The sequence below is a fragment of the Desmodus rotundus genome, chromosome 2 (assembly GCF_022682495.2).
Source record: "Desmodus rotundus isolate HL8 chromosome 2, HLdesRot8A.1, whole genome shotgun sequence".
Taxonomy (NCBI): domain Eukaryota; kingdom Metazoa; phylum Chordata; class Mammalia; order Chiroptera; family Phyllostomidae; genus Desmodus; species Desmodus rotundus.
Window position 1 is genome coordinate 8322970 of NC_071388.1, and position 17099 is coordinate 8340068.

General features: G+C 53.2%; 1 protein-coding gene across 1 annotated transcript; it reads right to left on the bottom strand.

The window, feature by feature from the left end:
* Nucleotides 1–5420: 5420 nt before the first annotated feature.
* Nucleotides 5421–8344, bottom strand: LOC112308885 (trefoil factor 1-like). The gene is made up of 3 exons (XM_045196079.3): nucleotides 8185–8344; nucleotides 6141–6293; nucleotides 5421–5696 (listed from the first exon to the last, which is right to left on the bottom strand). The coding sequence occupies exons 1-3, from the start codon at nucleotides 8258–8260 to the stop codon at nucleotides 5680–5682; spliced, it is 246 nt and encodes an 81-aa protein (XP_045052014.3). The 5' UTR covers nucleotides 8261–8344; the 3' UTR covers nucleotides 5421–5679.
* Nucleotides 8345–17099: the final 8755 nt, after the last annotated feature.

Consider the following 17099-nt stretch of genomic DNA (forward strand, 5'->3'; position numbering starts at 1 on the left):
GACGTGCTCTGTCTACTTCTGAACGGTAGCCTCGCCACCCTGTCCCGTCCCTAATAACACTTCGCTGTTTCATCCTTTTGATCAGGTACCATGCACTACAGGTTACTCTCACCTACATCTCAGCAGCTGCTTTCCCGCCATCTGTACCCGACACATTCCCAAGTTCATGTATCCCATCTGTCCTCTCACCGTGGTAGCAGGACTGACTGGTCTCAGATAACAGCCAGCCATCCGACACCTGCACGCTGGTGACTGGCATGGACTCCCACTCTCTGGTTGCAAGTAACAGGTGCACGCTCCTTGGGGCTGAATTGTGTCTCCCTCAAATTCATAGTCTGAGGCCGTCACCCTCACTCTTTCAGAATGTGACCTTCGGTAGAGATAAGGTCTTTAGAAAGGTGATTAAGTTCAAATGGAGCCTTTAGGGTGGGTCTCAGTCCAACAGGACTGGTGTCCTTAGGAGAGATTAGGACAGACGTACATAGAGGGAGACCATGGGAAGACACAGGGAGAAGACGGCCATCTACCAGCCAGGGAGAGACCTCATGGGCAGGTGGCCCTGCCGACCCCTTGGTCTTGGGCTTCCAGCCTCCACATCTGCAAGAGAAGGCCTTTCGTTGTCTCAGCCACACGGTGTGGATGACGGCCGGGTGCCCAAGCTGACTAATCCGCCAGCTCAAACTGGAAAAGAGGCGGGGGTTATGACGTGGGTGTGGGGTGTCAGTGGAAGCCCGGGGCAGCAGCACCGCCAGCCTCAGGGGCCAGGACTCGCTCCCACCTTCCCTGGGCCCCTCTCTGCACAGCTGCCTGTTCTGCTCCCTGCCCCTCCAGGCCGCGTGGCCGGCTGTGTTCCCTCTCGGCTCCTCCGTCACACCCTCCGAGCCCCTTCCAGGCCTAAAGCCACCACAACTCTCCCCACACCGTTTATCTACCAGAAAATCCCCGACTTTGCCCCATGAACGGGAGTCTGTCCCCATGAGACACTGCCCGAAATTCTGTCTGAAGCTCTTCAAGGGCACAGGAAATTCTAGAAAGTTCCCCGGTTTGGCAGTTTCCAGGCCGGTGGGCGCAGGGCAGTGTGTGGGATGCTGGGGGCAGCTTTGCCGGTGTCTGGCATGGAACAGGGCTGATTAGCATTGTAGCTTCACATCTGCTAAAACCAAGAAAACTTTAAACCGACACACCGCTCCATTGCCTTGTGCTGAAGTAAAAAGCGTTTCCAAAACCAAAACGAGAAAGCATATAAAACTTTTCACTCCCAAGCCATGTATTTACGTTTGAAAGTTGTAAGGGTGGTTTTCACGCCCCCCCCAAAACCCAGTGGTTGCAGGTGCAGAAGAGCACTGGTCCCCAAATGACCTTTCACACAGGTGTCCTCCCCCTGTTTTTCCAAGGCTGGGGGATGGAGAGGGGCTCAGGTTCTTCAGGGGCTGCGTGTGCACCTGTGTGAGTGTGCGCACATGTGTGCGTGTGTGTGCGTTCCCCAAACCGTTAACTGCTCCTGTGCCTTAGCAACAGGGCTATAAGTTACTGAGGCGCGTTAACACCACACTTGCCTTTCCCCCCCACCCCCACTTCCAAACGCTGCAAGGACTTTGCAGGGACCCATGGAAGTCGGCCATTGCTTCCTTAAAACACCTGTTCTGCCCCCCACCCTTCCCCCACCTTCCTCATCCACGTGCACAATGCTGTAGCGGGGCGTGGGTGGGGTTGTGGTATGAGACACCCCCCAGGTGACCACTGTCCCTGGACTTTGGGGCAGGGGGAGGGTGGAGTGCCGAGGGCGGGGGGCTGCTGAGGGCAGAGGCTGGTCCTGGGCAGGTTCTGATGTCTGCATATTCCTGGGCGTGAGAAGGAAACATGTCACTCTTCTGGGGCCTTTGTGGGTTTTCTTCCCAACCTCCTCCTCTCTTATCTCACCTCGCCTGGCGCAGATCACAAGGAGGAAGTGGCACGTCACCCAGTGCCCTCTGTCCCCTCAGGCCCAGCTCCCACACCAACATGCTGCCCCACCTGTCACTGCACCCAGAACTCAATGGCTCCCACCGCCCCCCAAAACTTGAGAGAGTGCTGTAGGTCCCTGGACATGTGTGGGTGGCCCGAGGAGGGACAGTGCGAGGCATGGTCCCAACACCCTTCTGAGCATCTCGGTTTTCCAGACCCTGCAGACAGGCGGGCAAGCTTCCTCTGCTTTGCTCTCCATCAGGGGTCGCACACTCCAAACTCCGCCCCCATGTTTTCTGCCCCTCCCCTCAGTCGCATTGCACTGTTGGAATTCAATAGTCCCTTCATCTACCCTGCTCTCCGTGAGATGACCCCCAGTGACAGCCCTTTGCCCTGTGAGCCCCACTGGGGGCCTCATCGGGTTTCAGAGGATGTTGGTGAGTTTCTGGTTGGACAGAGTGGCAGAGGTCATCTTCTTTCGCATCCACCTCTGCTCCTGTGCAGGGTGCTGGGCCATAGCGGGCCACAGCTGGACATGTGTTCCAGCCCCTCATGCTAAGGCAGGGATGCCCCTGCAGAAGTCCCCCATCTCTCTCCTCCCTGACAGACCTGGGGTCCAGAGAGTGGAGCCACATGATCACACATTCTGGAGGTGGACGCCAGAGGGGGTAGACGTGGATCATGGGCCACGGATTCTGTCTGTGTAACCTGATCTGGGGGAGGGGTTGCCACCGCCAGCCCTGTATCCATTCAGTGCCTTCACTAGGCCAGGGAAACCAAAGGAAGGTAGGGGATCCACCAAATCAGTCTCCTTGTCACCAGGCCTCGGGACCACAGTCGGATGCATTTGCCAGGAGGAATGCAGCTGCATGTCCCTGGCCACAGGAGGACTTAGAGTCTAGGAGCCCCCGGTCAATGGGCCATGGCTCCCTGGAAAGGGTCCCTTCATCCACCCTGCTCTCCGTGAGATGACCCCCAGTGACAGCCCTCTGCCCTGTGAGCCCCACTGGGGGCCTCATCCGGGTTTCAGAGCCACAGGAAGGAACACTGTGGGGTGTTGTCTCCGTGTCCCGGACCCCTCTCTCTGCTTTCTCTTGATTGCATCTCTGACATTATGACTGGACCTCGACCCTGGGGGAACTCCAACTCTGGTCTCCTGAGCCCGTCCCATCTATGTGTCTGCTCACTCGGCGGGTCATTCACCACCTATTGGCACCTGGTCCTCCGTTACACAATGGGGGTGAAGGTAAGGACCCGGTGTCATTTGTGATGGCGTTGGTTTTGGAAACCTAAAGTGAGGCTTTCGGATTCTCTGTCACAGCTCTCCATGCCTGCTCCCTCCTGATGCCAAGCCAGAGGTTCCCACTGAAGGCTGAGACGGTCAGATGGCTTAGTGAGAAGTGGGGTGGCCACCCTGGGAGTGGTATGGAGAAGGGCTGCCTACATTCCTGTAACAGATCAAGGGCCCAGCCTGGAAGGCTCATCCTAAGGACTTTTACCTTGGGCAAGAGTTTGCCCCATCTATGACAGCTGGCCATAGGGTGACTGTTCTGTGGCACAGGGAAGATACAGGCCTTGGTCATGTGTTGTCCGGGAAACCCAGTGGGGAGTGCTTTAACCAATACAGACATTTGGGTTTACTCAGCACGAAGTCTGGAGGTGGGTGGTGATGGGTCGAATCAGCAGCTCAGGGATGTCATGGTTCTAGTTCTCTGGCTTTCCCTCATTATCACAGAATGGCTGCCTGAAGCACCACATCAGAGCTTCATACCACACAACATCCACAGACAGGCTGCAGGTGCAACCAGGGTGGCCAAAGAGAGCCCTCTTTTACCAAGGAGGAAAAGTCTTCTTCAGGAGCCCCCAAGTAGATGCCCTCTCCTGCCTCATGGGCCAGAATGGAGTCACAGGGCCACCTCTCACTGAAAGAGAGATGGGGAAAGTGAGCACTTCCCCCGTTTCTTTATGGAGTAGAAGTCAGGCAAGAAGTAAGGGAAGGAGGGATGGGATGGCCAGAACAGGGATGCAGGTCTGCCACAAGAGGTCACGGGGAAAAGTGACCTCTCTGGCATTGGGGGGTGGGGAGGGGCGTGCCTGGAAATGCACAGGAAACAGAACCAGCTGGACTCCTGAGAAAGCTTGAGCCTCAGTCCACAGACAGAATCCGAGGGACATCCATGGACCCAAGGATTCCCTCACCTGGCAGCCCCAGGGGCACTGAGCCCCTCCCCACGAAGAGGATCAAGAAGTGGGTGGGCCAGGACAGACTGAGAGGTTTATTCCCCGGGCTGCCACCTCCACAGGCTGCCACTAGAGGGCACTGCCTCCCACGGGGGCTGGACTGACAATTTGGTGTCTTTTTACCTCTATGTGGAGCAGGCAGAGGCTGTGAGGGAGATCACATGGTAGGGACACAGAAGAGAAGTGAAAACCTCTCTGCAGGTTCTCCAGTGAGGGAAAGCCACGGTGGTCCCACAGCACACGGTGCACCCCACACGACCTTGCACGTGGGCACTGCTGTATGCGCATGCGTGCGGTGGTTCTCATCCGGACGTCCCTGCCGGTGCCCAGGTCTCCTGGCCCTGCGGCCTCCCTCTGTGCATGCTGGTCCTGGTGGCAGAGCGCTGGGGGAGGGATTGATCTGACCGGCCAGTTTGGAACACACGGTTCACGCAAAGCTCAGTGCCCTTTCTCCTCCATGGGAACCGGCGGCTGTGGAGGCCGGGAGTGTTCCGCTGCTCCTGGACCCCACGGGCGGTTGTCCAGGTTGTGCCCGGAGCAAGGACACCTGTGAGGAGGAAGGAATCTGGGGAGCGATGGACTTGTTTTGCTGAGCTCCTGGGGCAGGGGGACAGCCCAGAGCTGTGGCCTCCCTCACTCTCTCCGCAGCCCCGTGGGGGCCGGACCACCTAAGGCTGCCCAGACTGCCAAGGCCGCACTGCTGGCCTGGCTGGGTTGTCCGTTCAATGCCTGGGTGTACTCAGCAGGTCCACGTGGCTCCCTGTCTGTCCATGTTGCCTGTGTCAGCAATAAGGGGACGTGTACCCTTCATATCCCTCTCTTTGGCGGGGGGGAGGTTCTTTAAGATGTCAACTCATGTCACACTCTGCTGTTTTTTATTAATAGCACTTCCAGACTCTGCTGTGGGTTTTATCTCCTGAGCCCATTTCTACCTGGGGGAAGGAAAGGAACCAGAAGGCAGGTTTCTTGCACACCAGCGGGCCATGCACAGTGAACTGTGCAAGACCGTTCATAGAGTTTGGTGCCTATTTTCTCCAAGACAGGGGTGTGGCATGGAGTTGTTTCTCAGGCTTTGCAATGAAGTGTCTTGTGCATGGAGCCCGGCGGCCAGCAGCTAGTGAGTCCACTTCTGCAGCCCCGTTGCCCCCTCATCCTCTCACCTACGCCCGTACCCCGCCTGAGACAGTGTCGATTAATGTGCAATCCTGACAAGAAGCCACAGGGAAACACAGGCATTTCTCTTTGAGGGAAAGGAAAATCATGTATATTTTCTAAGAGAACTAACAGTGCAAACTAGCATTCATCTGTTTTAATCGTTAGGCTAACGCTGAGCGTGAACGCTCAGAGCAGTCAATCCGTGAAGTGAGCGAAGGGCCGACGGCGGGCAGACGGGGAGGCTCGCGACGTGCATGCAGCGGCGACTGGACAGCGCTGCAGCCGCCAGGGGAGGGCCATTCTAAGTTGGTCCAGGCGTGGTTCCCACTGGGAGGACGGCTAAAACTCACACTCCTCTAAAAGGGGAAGGCAGCGAGAAGAGATGTATTAGTGAGAATAAGGATGTTCTTTCACATTTAAGTAATTCCAGAAGGCTTTATGTGAAAGTTTCAATGGGGAGATTCTTTAGAAAACATGAACTGTCTTCATATTTTTTCTTTCCTTTCATTCCCACCCCAAGGTAAGCATTACAAGGATAATTCTTCACCAAGTTTGGTTAGAGATCTGAAGAGGAGCTGGGGAAAAGTCAGGGTTCCTCCCCAACAGTCTTTCAGCCCTGCCTTTCATCCTCAGACCTGAACTCAGCCCGAGGTAGGCTAAACCACTTCTCCACATGCACCTCGTGGCCACTATTCTGGGTAAAAACACAGCCGGCCATGCAGACCAGGGTCCTGTGGTCCCATGTGGTTTTTCGTACTAGTTCTACACCATCACCCCCCACAGCATTGTCATGGACATACCTTCTGGAACATTGTCCACCTTCAAAGGATAGAAGCACCACGGGTAACCCGGGATGGTGCTGTCGAAACAGCAGCCCTTTTCTGCACACTGGGAAGGCGTGACACCAGGAAAACCACAATTTACTCTTTGTTTCAGGGCCACTGTACATGTCTCTAAAAGTGCACGGGCAAGAGGCAAAGGTGAGTCATAGGCAGATGCTGACCCAGGACTCGGGGTCCCCCGTCCTCATTTCCTGGCATGAAAACACGTAACCGCAGGGAAAACACAAGGTGCCTGGGATTTTTAAACCTTGCACCTACCTGGACAATTTATTCATGCCCTCATTAGTTTCAACAAACAATTATTAAACTTACTTACTCAATATATATCTATTGAGCACCATGTGTGTGCTAGAAACAGGAGCTAGCGCAGCAAAAACAGACAGCACAGGTCTCTCAGAAATTGAGCCCATGCCAGGCTCCCTGGCAGGTGGTGGGGACCCAGAAATCAAAAATGGAGACATACTTGTTAAGAAACAAGAAGTCAAATAGAGGTGAAAGCCAAGTGTGTGTACAAAACAGCACAGTGAAACCATCCCAGTGTGTCCAGGGCAAGCACAGAAGGGACGATGGACAACAAGCCTGAGCAAAGCAAGGAGCACTTCCTGTAGGAGGGGGTTCACCACATGAGGATGAGGCAATGGGTGTTCCAAGCAAGAGGAGCTGCATATTCAATGGAGGTGAAGGGAGACAGCAAGTGGGATCGAGGAGGTGTAAGTCCATTCACAGGTACGACACAAGGGTTGGGGTGGGGGTTGTCTGGGAGGAGCCAAGCAGAGGCCTAGGGTAGACGGTTTCAGCCCAAGAGCAACAGCTTTCCCTGGAGGAGTGATGTAGTGACCCAAAGCCGAGAACACGCAGGGCGGACGGGCCAGCCGAGAGCTCCCACGAGGTCTGCATGTGAGATCTGCAGGCTCTGCAGTGGGGGCCAGAGGCTGGGGCTCTGAGAAGGCAGACTTGGCAGGCTGAGGCAGGTAACGAAAGGGGCATCTGGAACCACTCCCATTTCTGTCTTGCAATGGGGGGCAGAGGAGGGCGAAGAGGCCCCCTCCTGTCACATGGGCTTGGAGGTGCTCCTGGCTATGTGCCATGAGCGAGAAGACAAGGGGGACGAGGAGCAAGGCCTTGGGAGCATTGATAGCAAAGGGGTAGAACAGATCCTGAACCGAAGCGGGAGGAGAGTCAGAGAGACAGGTGGACCAAGAGCCAGGGCAGAGGTGGTCACAGCTGGCCTTGACCTGGGGCATCAGACTCTGGGAAAGACAGTCCCTCCAAAGATGGGTGGATGTGGGACACCCTTCCTAGACTAAGGGGGCAGGACGCCCACATTTATTCCTTTGTGAAATCCAGCAAAGCATTCTAACAATAAGAAGTAATGTTTACTCAGCACTTTGGAGCTTACAAAGCACTTTTCATGACATTGTCACACTGAATTTTCTTGGCAACCCTCTAAGGCAAATAATTGACCACACTGTGGAGATAAAGGCATTGAAATACAACAAGTTCAAAGGAAGAAATAGTGCCTCCCTCAGTGGGTGACGCCCGTGGACTAATACTGATCATGCATCAATGGAACATGGGACCCAGGAGAGCCCACGCACCTGCCAGAGAGGTTCTCAGGATGCCCACCCATGGAGCAGGCACTTGGACACCTGTGGACGCTTTGAGTGGGTCCACCCCCTGGGGTAGAGTTTGGCTGGGACATTTAGAAGCGCTGTTCTTATACCCTACATCAATTGCTCTTCGAAATGCAATACTCAAGAAGAGCCTAACATTCCAGTGTCGGCACTGGAAGATAGCACCGACCAAGGAACCCGCTTTCCCCCAGAAGCTCTCGGACGGCTCGCTGACCTTGGTCCCCGAGGCTATCACCACCTGCTGTTGCCTTCTGCAATCTTTCAAGGGCCTGGAGCAGCACTTGGCTCAAAGATTTGCACTGTGAAACGAAGACCCCATCGAGCTAGCTCTCTGTGGCCACCCAGAAGCAGGAAGGGGGCTGTCTTACCGGCCTGGTCCTGAGCCTGGGTGCTGAGGGCCAGCGAGAAGACCACGAGCAGGACACAGATCACCTTGGGCTCCATAGTGGCGGCGACCTTCTCCTCTGCTCCCCAGGGACTACAGGTCAGGGGTGAGAGTCTGTCAGAGCCCTTGATTTTAAGCCGGCGCTGTTTGCCGAAAGAGCGTTACATTTGTCTAAGGAGGGTCTCAGCCTTTCATGCCAAGTAATCTATCTCCCCTGATTAAAAGGTGGTTCCTAAACACGGGCAAGCCGCACGCATGAGTTTGCTGATAGAGGCAAACCCGCGTCGCACAGTCATCTCGGTGAGGGGTTGGGAGTCAGCACCTCACGCTCTTATCCGTGGGAGTCTCCTCGGTCGTGACCCGGTCCGGGTCCCAACGGTATAGACTAATGTCAACATTACACCCACTGGGAAGTGACTCATAGCGAGAAATGGCCCACGAAAGGCACAGTTGCATCAACACTGGCTCACAGGGTCCCTGCCACACAATTCAGGGGGGAGAAGGAGATGAAGCCGGTGCCTGGCCTTGTCCTTTCCATGTGGGTAGGCAGTCACTTTCAACTAGTTTGAGGCTCCGAGGCTGGGGCTTGGGGGCGGGGAGGGGGACTCTGTGCCTGGACAAGGTGAGCAGGAGAATGTCAGGCCTGCCCGCCCCACCCTGCCACTTCCTCTGCCCAGGACTTGAACTTCAAACTTCATCTTTTCTCCCTCAGTGTTGCCTTGTTAGACATTTCCCTGGCAAATTCATATGAGAGCAGAGTACCATAATGTCCTCCACCAAGGAAAGGCACCTGCGTGGACGGGCCAGCTGGAACCCATCCTGGTGATGCCTTGATCCTGAGCTTGTGCCTCCCAGGACGGTGAGACAGGAAGTTTCTGCTGTAACTTCCGTTTGTAGTACAGTATTTACAGCAGACCTAGGAAACTAATACAACAGGTGACTGTGCCCCGCGAAAGGAGAATATCTACACTTTCTAAAGGTCATTAAACATTAGCCCTGAAGGTCATTAAACAGTAGCTCTGAACTGACACTCATCTTCAGAGACGCAAACCCCACGCGGTTCACCAAACAGAGAGACTGTGACTTTCAGGTATGAGACGGAATCTTGGCCCAAGTCTGTCTCATATGGGTTCCGGCGAGGTCCCACACCCCCCTTGGGGATCCCCCAGGCCCACAGGAGATGCACTTGGTAGCTACAATGCTTCTCTGATCTTTGGAGTGAGGACAATTATAGTGGAAGTCGCTCTCACTAAGACAGTGAGCTAAGTAAAACCAGCGTCACCGTCCAAGAGGGAACTGCAGAGATCAGCGCCACCATCAAGGGCGGCAGACGGCCGCAGCGGTCAGTCCCCATGCCCGTTGACCTCACCTGGGAGTTGTGGAAAATGACCTTAGAGCAGGGTCAGCTCACTTGCGCTGTAAATGTCCAGATAGTCAATATCCAAACTTTGTTCTATTTCTGCAACCTCTAACAAGTGTATACGTCATTCTTAGTTCGCAGGTCACACTGACACAGGACACAGGAAAGACTGTCATTTGTCAGGCCCTGTGTGTGAAGTAGCACAGGTTAAATCAAGTGGTGATGACAACGGCAGCTGGGGAGCTGGTGTCCTTCCCAGAGCAAACTCCCTGTCACCCGATATGTCCCTACTGACCTAGAAAACGTTTGCTTCCCCCATTCCTGTCAGCAAAGACGATGAGATGCATTTTGCCTTCATAGGGCGGAGGTAGCAATATGCCTTTATGGTGTGGGCTTTGCTTATGTCCAGGGAAGATCTTGAACATTCTGCTAAACATCCTTCTGACCCATGACATTGCAGACATGATGCCATGTTAGCTGGATTTGGAAAATAGGAAGTCAGATGTCTTAGTGGAGCATGCATGTGGCAGAGGTCAGAGCTGCAAAAGTCCAGGGACCTGGACTATTTATTAGTGGCCATATCTTCTGCAAAAGGAAAAACAAATTTCTGTGCCTGTACCTCTCACCCCGGTAAATACTCAGGGCCTCATTGGATTTTGGAGGTAATGCATACTACATCCATGTACACTGTTCTGGTTCCTTTACCAGGTTGCCAATAAAGTTTGAAATTTTGAGTTGGAGTCAGAATATTAAACAGCTCTGCAGAAACTGGTCCAGGCTCTCACACAAGACGCCCTGCTATGTGGGCCCAGAAGTTCCCACGGCTTGTGAAGTCTTTGTGGCAGACGCGTGTGGCATCCCTGGGAAGTCTGACAAGAACAACATAGCACAGGTTCTGTGTTAGTTCTCTGTCGCCATGTAACAAGTGACCCCAAAACTTAGCGATTTAAAACAAGGAACATTTATTATCTCACAGTTACTGTGGGTCGGGCAGGTATTTGGTGACATTCCCTGGCTCACAGAATGCAATCGAGGGGTCAGCCTGGGTGGAATTCGTATCTCCTGGATGTGAAGACATCAGCTTTCTTTTCCCTGACCCCGTACACACCGGGCCAGGTAAAAAGTGGGGACGGTGGCCTAGGATCAATACTGGGAGGCTCCCCTCACTGTAACTGACATGACTTCGGAGTCCCCATCCTGCCAACAGCAGGGGCTGGCGCATGATCCTGGTCACGGTGTCATTCCCCCAGGACGAGGTCTGGCAGCCTGGTGGCAATTTGGTTCCATGAGAGTCTTCCCATTACAGAGGGGCAGGGACAGAGTCTGGGTCGGGACATGCCCTCCCTCTGAGCCTGTGGCTGCTGGCAGCACCGGCGCTGCATTCACAGAACGCGTAACCCAGTGCACGGGATGCGTCACAGTACATTCCAGCGCAAGGAAATGTAACAACGGCCAAGCAATTCTCGGGCCTTTCCACAAGTCCATCTCCCAGGGACAGATAGCTCGACAGAATGGTGGACCCGTCTGCTCCGTAGCCAGTGGGTGGATTCTAACTCAGCATAAGCCTGAAACCAGAGCCATACAGGGCTCCTTCTCAACCGGTGTGCGCGTGCCCAGAAAGCAAACAACGGGAGTAGGAGTGGCCTTCCTTCTAACTGAACGGAGTGACCACGGGGCGTTTTGCTTCCCTTCCCCACGGCCGTGGTCTCTCTTACCGGTTGGAGTGCTGCTGTGCAAGAGAGACTCAGGCCTATTGACCCAGCAGGGGAGACTCACCCTTTTGGCCTCTTCGTGCCAGTGAACCTACACTCAGAGGGGGACTGTTGGCTAGAGGGATTGCTCCTAGGTGCCAAGGGAGACCTGTGCTACTGCCACAGAACAGGGATGAGGAAGACAATGATTGTAGCCCAGGGAGTCACTGGGGCTCCTGTGGGTCCTTTCTCACCCGTGGTCCTGGCAAATGGAAAATTGAGGCAGCCCAATAAATACACATCAGGGCTCAGACCCCACAGATGTCAACATTTGGGTCATTATCACCACCCTCCCCAGGCCAATAACCACACACAGCTGGAGTGACAGCAGGTGATAACAGGGCAGAAAATGGGAAGGAGCCACAAGCACCACCTTTGACCTCTTGGCAAAACAACCTAAGCAGTTGCTGTAGCAGGTGTTTCACATAAGTTAAAGAAAATAGCAATAAATACTTAACTAATTTCTGGAAGGGTTAGGTATTTCTAAGCCAGAAATCATCTAAATGTATATAACACATGTAGGTAGAGAGCAGATTTAACTATGTAAAATATTTTAAACTTTGAATATAAAAAAAAATTTTTTAAGATTTTTATTTATTTATTTTCAGAGAGAGGAGAAGGGAGGGATAAAGAGAGGGAGAGAAACATCGATTGGTTGTCTCCTATTGTCTCCCAAATTGGGACCCTGCTCGCAACCCAGGCACATGCCCTGACAGGGAACCAAACCTGCGACCTTCTGGCTCACAGGCCGGTGCTCAATCCACTGAGCCACACCAGCCAGGGCTGTTTTAATTTTGAATTCAATTATTTATTTATTTATTTTTAGAAACAAAACCAATTATCATATTCCAAGGTATCCTTTTGCATACAGATATTGCTATCTTTTTCTAGAGTTACACTTTTAATGCACAAGCATAAATAAAAGAATTAAAAACATTTTATATAGATATGGAATTAGTACTACCCATGTATGATGCGCATCCTTATTTTTCCCTCGAAATTTGGGCAAGAAGTGCACATTATACATGGCAATATGTGGCGGATCCGTAGTGGAATGGCTCACCGTAGGGTAGTCAGCACAGTACGTTGTATCAGGGGCCTTAGAAAGAGCACACACTCTGACCCACTAACTCTACTTTTGGGGGCTCCCTAAAGAAAGAATCCTAAACACAGAAAAATCATTTTGCACAAAGATGTCATCAAAAGAAATCTTAGCAACTGTAAAACATGGTAGACAAAACCAAATTACCAACAATGGAAAATCAGTAACAAATGTTGGCTTGATGCTGCCTGATGAAATATTCAGCCACCATCCATGGCGCAGTCTTGTGGAATTTGTAAGAGCCTGGAGAATTTGCAGGCTCTAGTGTTAAGTGAAAAAGAACAGGATAGAAGTGTACAAACAGCTCAGTAGAAAAAGGAGAAGAAAGAAGCCGCACCAGTGGGTGGACTGAGGGTAAAAAGGGTGCCACGCCATTTTCCTCAGACCCCGTTTCCTAATCAACGAAATGCTTCTGCAGTGAGCAATCACTTTGTCATTGAAGAATACTGTATTTTTTTTAAATTAAATGTAATGGTTTTGCTGTCCCCAAAGAGAAAGAAGGAGGAGCGTTCCCCTGTCTCCTCTAGGGGTAAGTCATGAGTCAGTCCTGGAGTGATATTTGACCTTGGAGGGGCTCCACCCAGGCCACGCCTGCCCCACAACCTGCTTCTTCCTACCTTCCCTGAAGTCAAACACAGGAGAGGGGTTGATGTGAGCTGCCTGTTATCTCTTAGATTCTAGCAACCCAATGAATGAGGCTGCCCATTCCCACCCAGGGAGTCCCAGACACCCGTTTGGGGCATGCCGGTAAGAGGCAGACTTGCCCATGAAGGGAGAAGGACACCCCTGGGTCCAGCAACGGTAAAAACAGGGTCCTCCCCGAAGCCCCTCCACAGTCCTCCTGGACTCACCCGAGCTCGAGCTTCCCCACCCTTCTCGCCCATCCCAGCGTGGCGGAGCCAGGGCCCAGCGGTCCCTTCAAGGCTCCAAAACCATTGTTCAGTCCTAACAGTGGATCCTGGGAGTTTAAAGCTAGGAGTGAGAGATGGGGAAATGGAGACCTAATTCCTCACTTTCAAGCCATCCCTGCCAACCCCCTGCCTCTGCCAACCAACAGTTGCTTAAGCCTCCAATGCTCAGCAGGACACCCACCTGGCTGAATGAAAAAGCCCTGTTCCTCCCAGCATGTGAGCGTGGGATTCATCTGCTCATTCCTGGCATGGGTCCCGGGGAGCCTGGGGTAAGTGCGGGCACTGTACCTTCCCTCCCTAATCTGTACGTCAGTGCCCGTGGTGAGAGGCTCCCGGGACACTGGCTGTGGTCCTTCCCGCCTCCTGCCGGCCCTGGCTGGAGTTTGCCTCTCTGGGCCTCAGTGCCTCACCTCTCTGGACCATGAGTGCTGTTGGTTCCGCCCAAACTCTCCTGCTCCTGTGACCCGCGTGTTCCTCCTGCATCTACCCCACCCTGATGGAGCCCTTTGAGGTGGCTCTTCGGTCCATTTCCATCCACGTCTACCCCAGACGTTCAGGTAAATTTCTTATTTCAGGCCTGAGGATACTCTATCTGGCCTGGACCGATGATGAGCAATCCTGCTGGGAAGATGACAAGAATTCCATATATGTGTAAAGTACCCATAAGCAGCACTTCCCAAGGATGGCAGTCACCCGCCCCTGTGCTATACAGTTACATGTCCCGGGCACAGAGGCACGGGGAAGAAGAGGCCAGAGTATCCACCGGTTTAGTGATTGGTCACGACTGGCCGACAGGGACTTTCATCAACTGAACAAAGGCTGTGACCTGGATCCCCCTAAAAATCCTCACTAAACATTATTTCTGTTTTCTTTCTTGCATTCACGTCTTCTCATTTTTAACTTACTTTTTCTAGATAGAGTTGCAGAGAATGGGCCCCAGACCTCAGGCACACATGGCGATGTGTCCGCCAGTGGGACGATGATGTACAAAGGTTGTGATTCTCAGGCCAGGTCCATTCTCATCGGCTGTGCCTTATCCGGTCTCTGTGACCCTGCTGTGTGGTCCCTTCCTGAGAACAGAGGCCCTGACAACAGGTGTGGTACTGGTCGGAGAGGCTGTGGAGCGGGCCACCTCTCCGAGCTAGTTTTTGTCGGTATTCCAGCTTCTATGCAAACTTCCCATCTGCTGGCGACAAAGCCGAAAGCGGTCACACCACTCTCGTCATCAGAGTTGGTACTGGGAGTTTATTCAAAACGCAATGACAGAGAGAGTCTCCCCCAGCAAGGGTCCTGCTTTCTCCTCCTAACCACCCAAAAGTGTGCCCAACGCAGGTCGCACAGGAGGATTCTGGGGGCTGGGGTGAGGTTAAAAATACCTGAGCATAATACCTGATCGCTGTCAATATCCTGCTTGTGATACTTTGCTCTAGTTTCACAAAAAGATGTCATTAGGGCAAATGGGACAAAGTTTATGAGACCTCTCCGTGTCGTTCCTTATGACTGCACAGGACTGCATATAAAATTTCCCTTGAAAAAAGTATTAGTCCAATAAGAACTTCTCCAAAATCATCTTCATGGTCCTTTTTTTCTCGACAACCATCTGTGTGCTTCGAGAGGACTCCTGTCCCAGGGGGCGAGAACGCGCCCGGAAGTGGTTGAACCTCACCCTTAGCCCTGCAGCCCCTCCCCCAGGGCATGACTGCACCCCACCCCAACTCACACTGGGACCCACTGGGGAGCTCCTGCTGGAGCCTTCAGGAAGCCAGGGCTGCAGATGCTTTCTCACGATTCCCAGCCACAGGCCCACTCTTGCCTTAGGGCCCTGATGCCTGCCTGCGGTCTCGCCCACTTCCTGTGGCAGGCTGTGACTCGGGTGGGCACCCCCAGGTATGGCCTGGCAGCGATCAGCCCTCCACAATCCTGGGTTCTTCCCCATGGGGAGCTCTAGCTCTAGAAGGTGGGATACGGCATCAAGGTCAGAGGTCCAGGAGGCAGCTGGCCCCCACCCCTCTAGAAATAATCTGGAACTTTCCAGAGACCAGGAATGGGTGGGTGTGGCTGCCCTCCCCAGACCCCCACCTGGTGGCCAGACCTGGGAAGTGTCAAGGTTCCTTTTGAAAAAGGCTCTCAGTGTGGGTGCAATGAACCAATAGGCGGCTGGACCCAGAGACCGTCCCTGATTCTGCCCCATCACTTTCCTCGGCTTTTCCTCTGGTGACAAGAAAAAAACCTCTGAGATGCTCTAAATTAAATTACGGCAGGCTGGAGGGTGCAAGGAAGAGACCAGGGAGGTTAATCAGTTCACAACGGCAGAGCAAAGCCAACAAACCCTGCCCGCATTCCAGAGCGTGGGCTGGAACTCTGCATTAACTCCAGGGGGCCGTTGCCGTGATTACATAAAATAGCCAGACACCACCAGCACCCCCGCAGCCTCCACTTTCTGCTTACGTGTCACAGAACTTTCCAGACTGCTGTGACCACTGATCCGAAGGAGCCAACACTTCTTCCTTCTGCACACGCCCCTACCCCCTCCACCACCCCGCACTCCCGGCTTCCTCCTCTCCCACGCAGCTTTATCTACAGCCAATGGAAGTTCTTTCAAAACAAGTTACACCTTTCTCCCCCAGACCATTTCCTTCAAAGCTCCCATCACCTCCAGGACAGCGGGCATGCTTGTCCCCTCCACCTGGCCCTGCTGCTTGCGGTCCTGACCACACAACCCCGGCCCTGGTCCCTTTCTGGCCAGTGTGGGGCTCAGTAAACCCTTTCTCTCAGAAAGCTTCCGGCCGTGAAAGTTCTTGGTTCACGGGGCTTTCTGGAAATGAGCATGAAGTGTTACTACTGGGTCAGGAAGCATTCGCATATATGAAGTCTGATGCTCTAATGCGGGCACCTCCTGCCCAGCGACCCTGCCTGGAGGTGACCGCCTTTGTGGGGACAGGTGACAGAGAGAAGAGGGCACCTCGAGGTGCAGGCGCCACGTCCGTTCACCAGCACTCCCGGGGAACAGAGGGGTCTGTGAGTGCCCCCCCCTCCTGCAGCCCTCCTGTGTCCCCCACCTCTCCAGGAAAGGAGGGAGGGCGGGGCTTCTAGTTGGCACCCAAGCTGAAAAGGAAAGAAAAAGGGGGGAAAGTCAAAAAACACTTTTAGAGAAAATGTGTCTTCAGAGTCCCTCTCCTCAGCTCTGAAAATGTGACTCCAATTCTTAGTGGAGGGATTTTTAAGGCCGTGGCTATTGTTTTCTTAATGAAATCTTTAAATCTTAAATCTTTTCTTAAAGATTTTTCTTTCATTCTTAAAGAAAAGTCCTCCATTCTGCAGTTTCTCACCCCTTAGGGATATTCCTGGGACCACTTTGCTGTGAATGAGACCTGGAGTCGTATTTTCTCATGTGATTTTGGTCACTCTAAGGCAAACCAGAAAACAGGGTGGCAACGGTGATATAGTGATTTTCACACATAGAGTTGTCTTTTGTGCTTGTAAAGGGAGAAATAGGGAGACTTCCTAAAACCAATCACGGTATTAAAGTATAAATGTTACCTTTCAGTTGATTCCACCTCCTCCCAAACCAAGTGCGTGCTGGCTAACAAGGAACAGGATTGGACCAGAGTCCATTTAGGTGGCTTATCTTATTGTCACCGTTCATCCACCTGTGTCCACGGGCAGCTCTGGTCCCGCCCCTGGGTTGGGTGCTGGCATCATCACAGGTTGCAGAGGACAAGTACAGCCCCGCCTCGGGGAGCTCCCGGCTCAGACAGACAGACAGATACAGAA

What these genes read in the sequence shown, in the direction of transcription:
- LOC112308885 (XM_045196079.3), bottom strand. Translation starts at nt 8,260, where the DNA reads ATGGAGCCCAAGGTGATCTGTGTCCTGCTCGTGGTCTTCTCGCTGGCC. An exon ending in CCAGGCTCAGGACCAGGCCG is followed by an intron (nt 6,294 to 8,184) that starts GTAAGACAGCCC and finishes GTGCACTTTTAG; the next exon opens with AGACATGTACAGTGGCCCTG.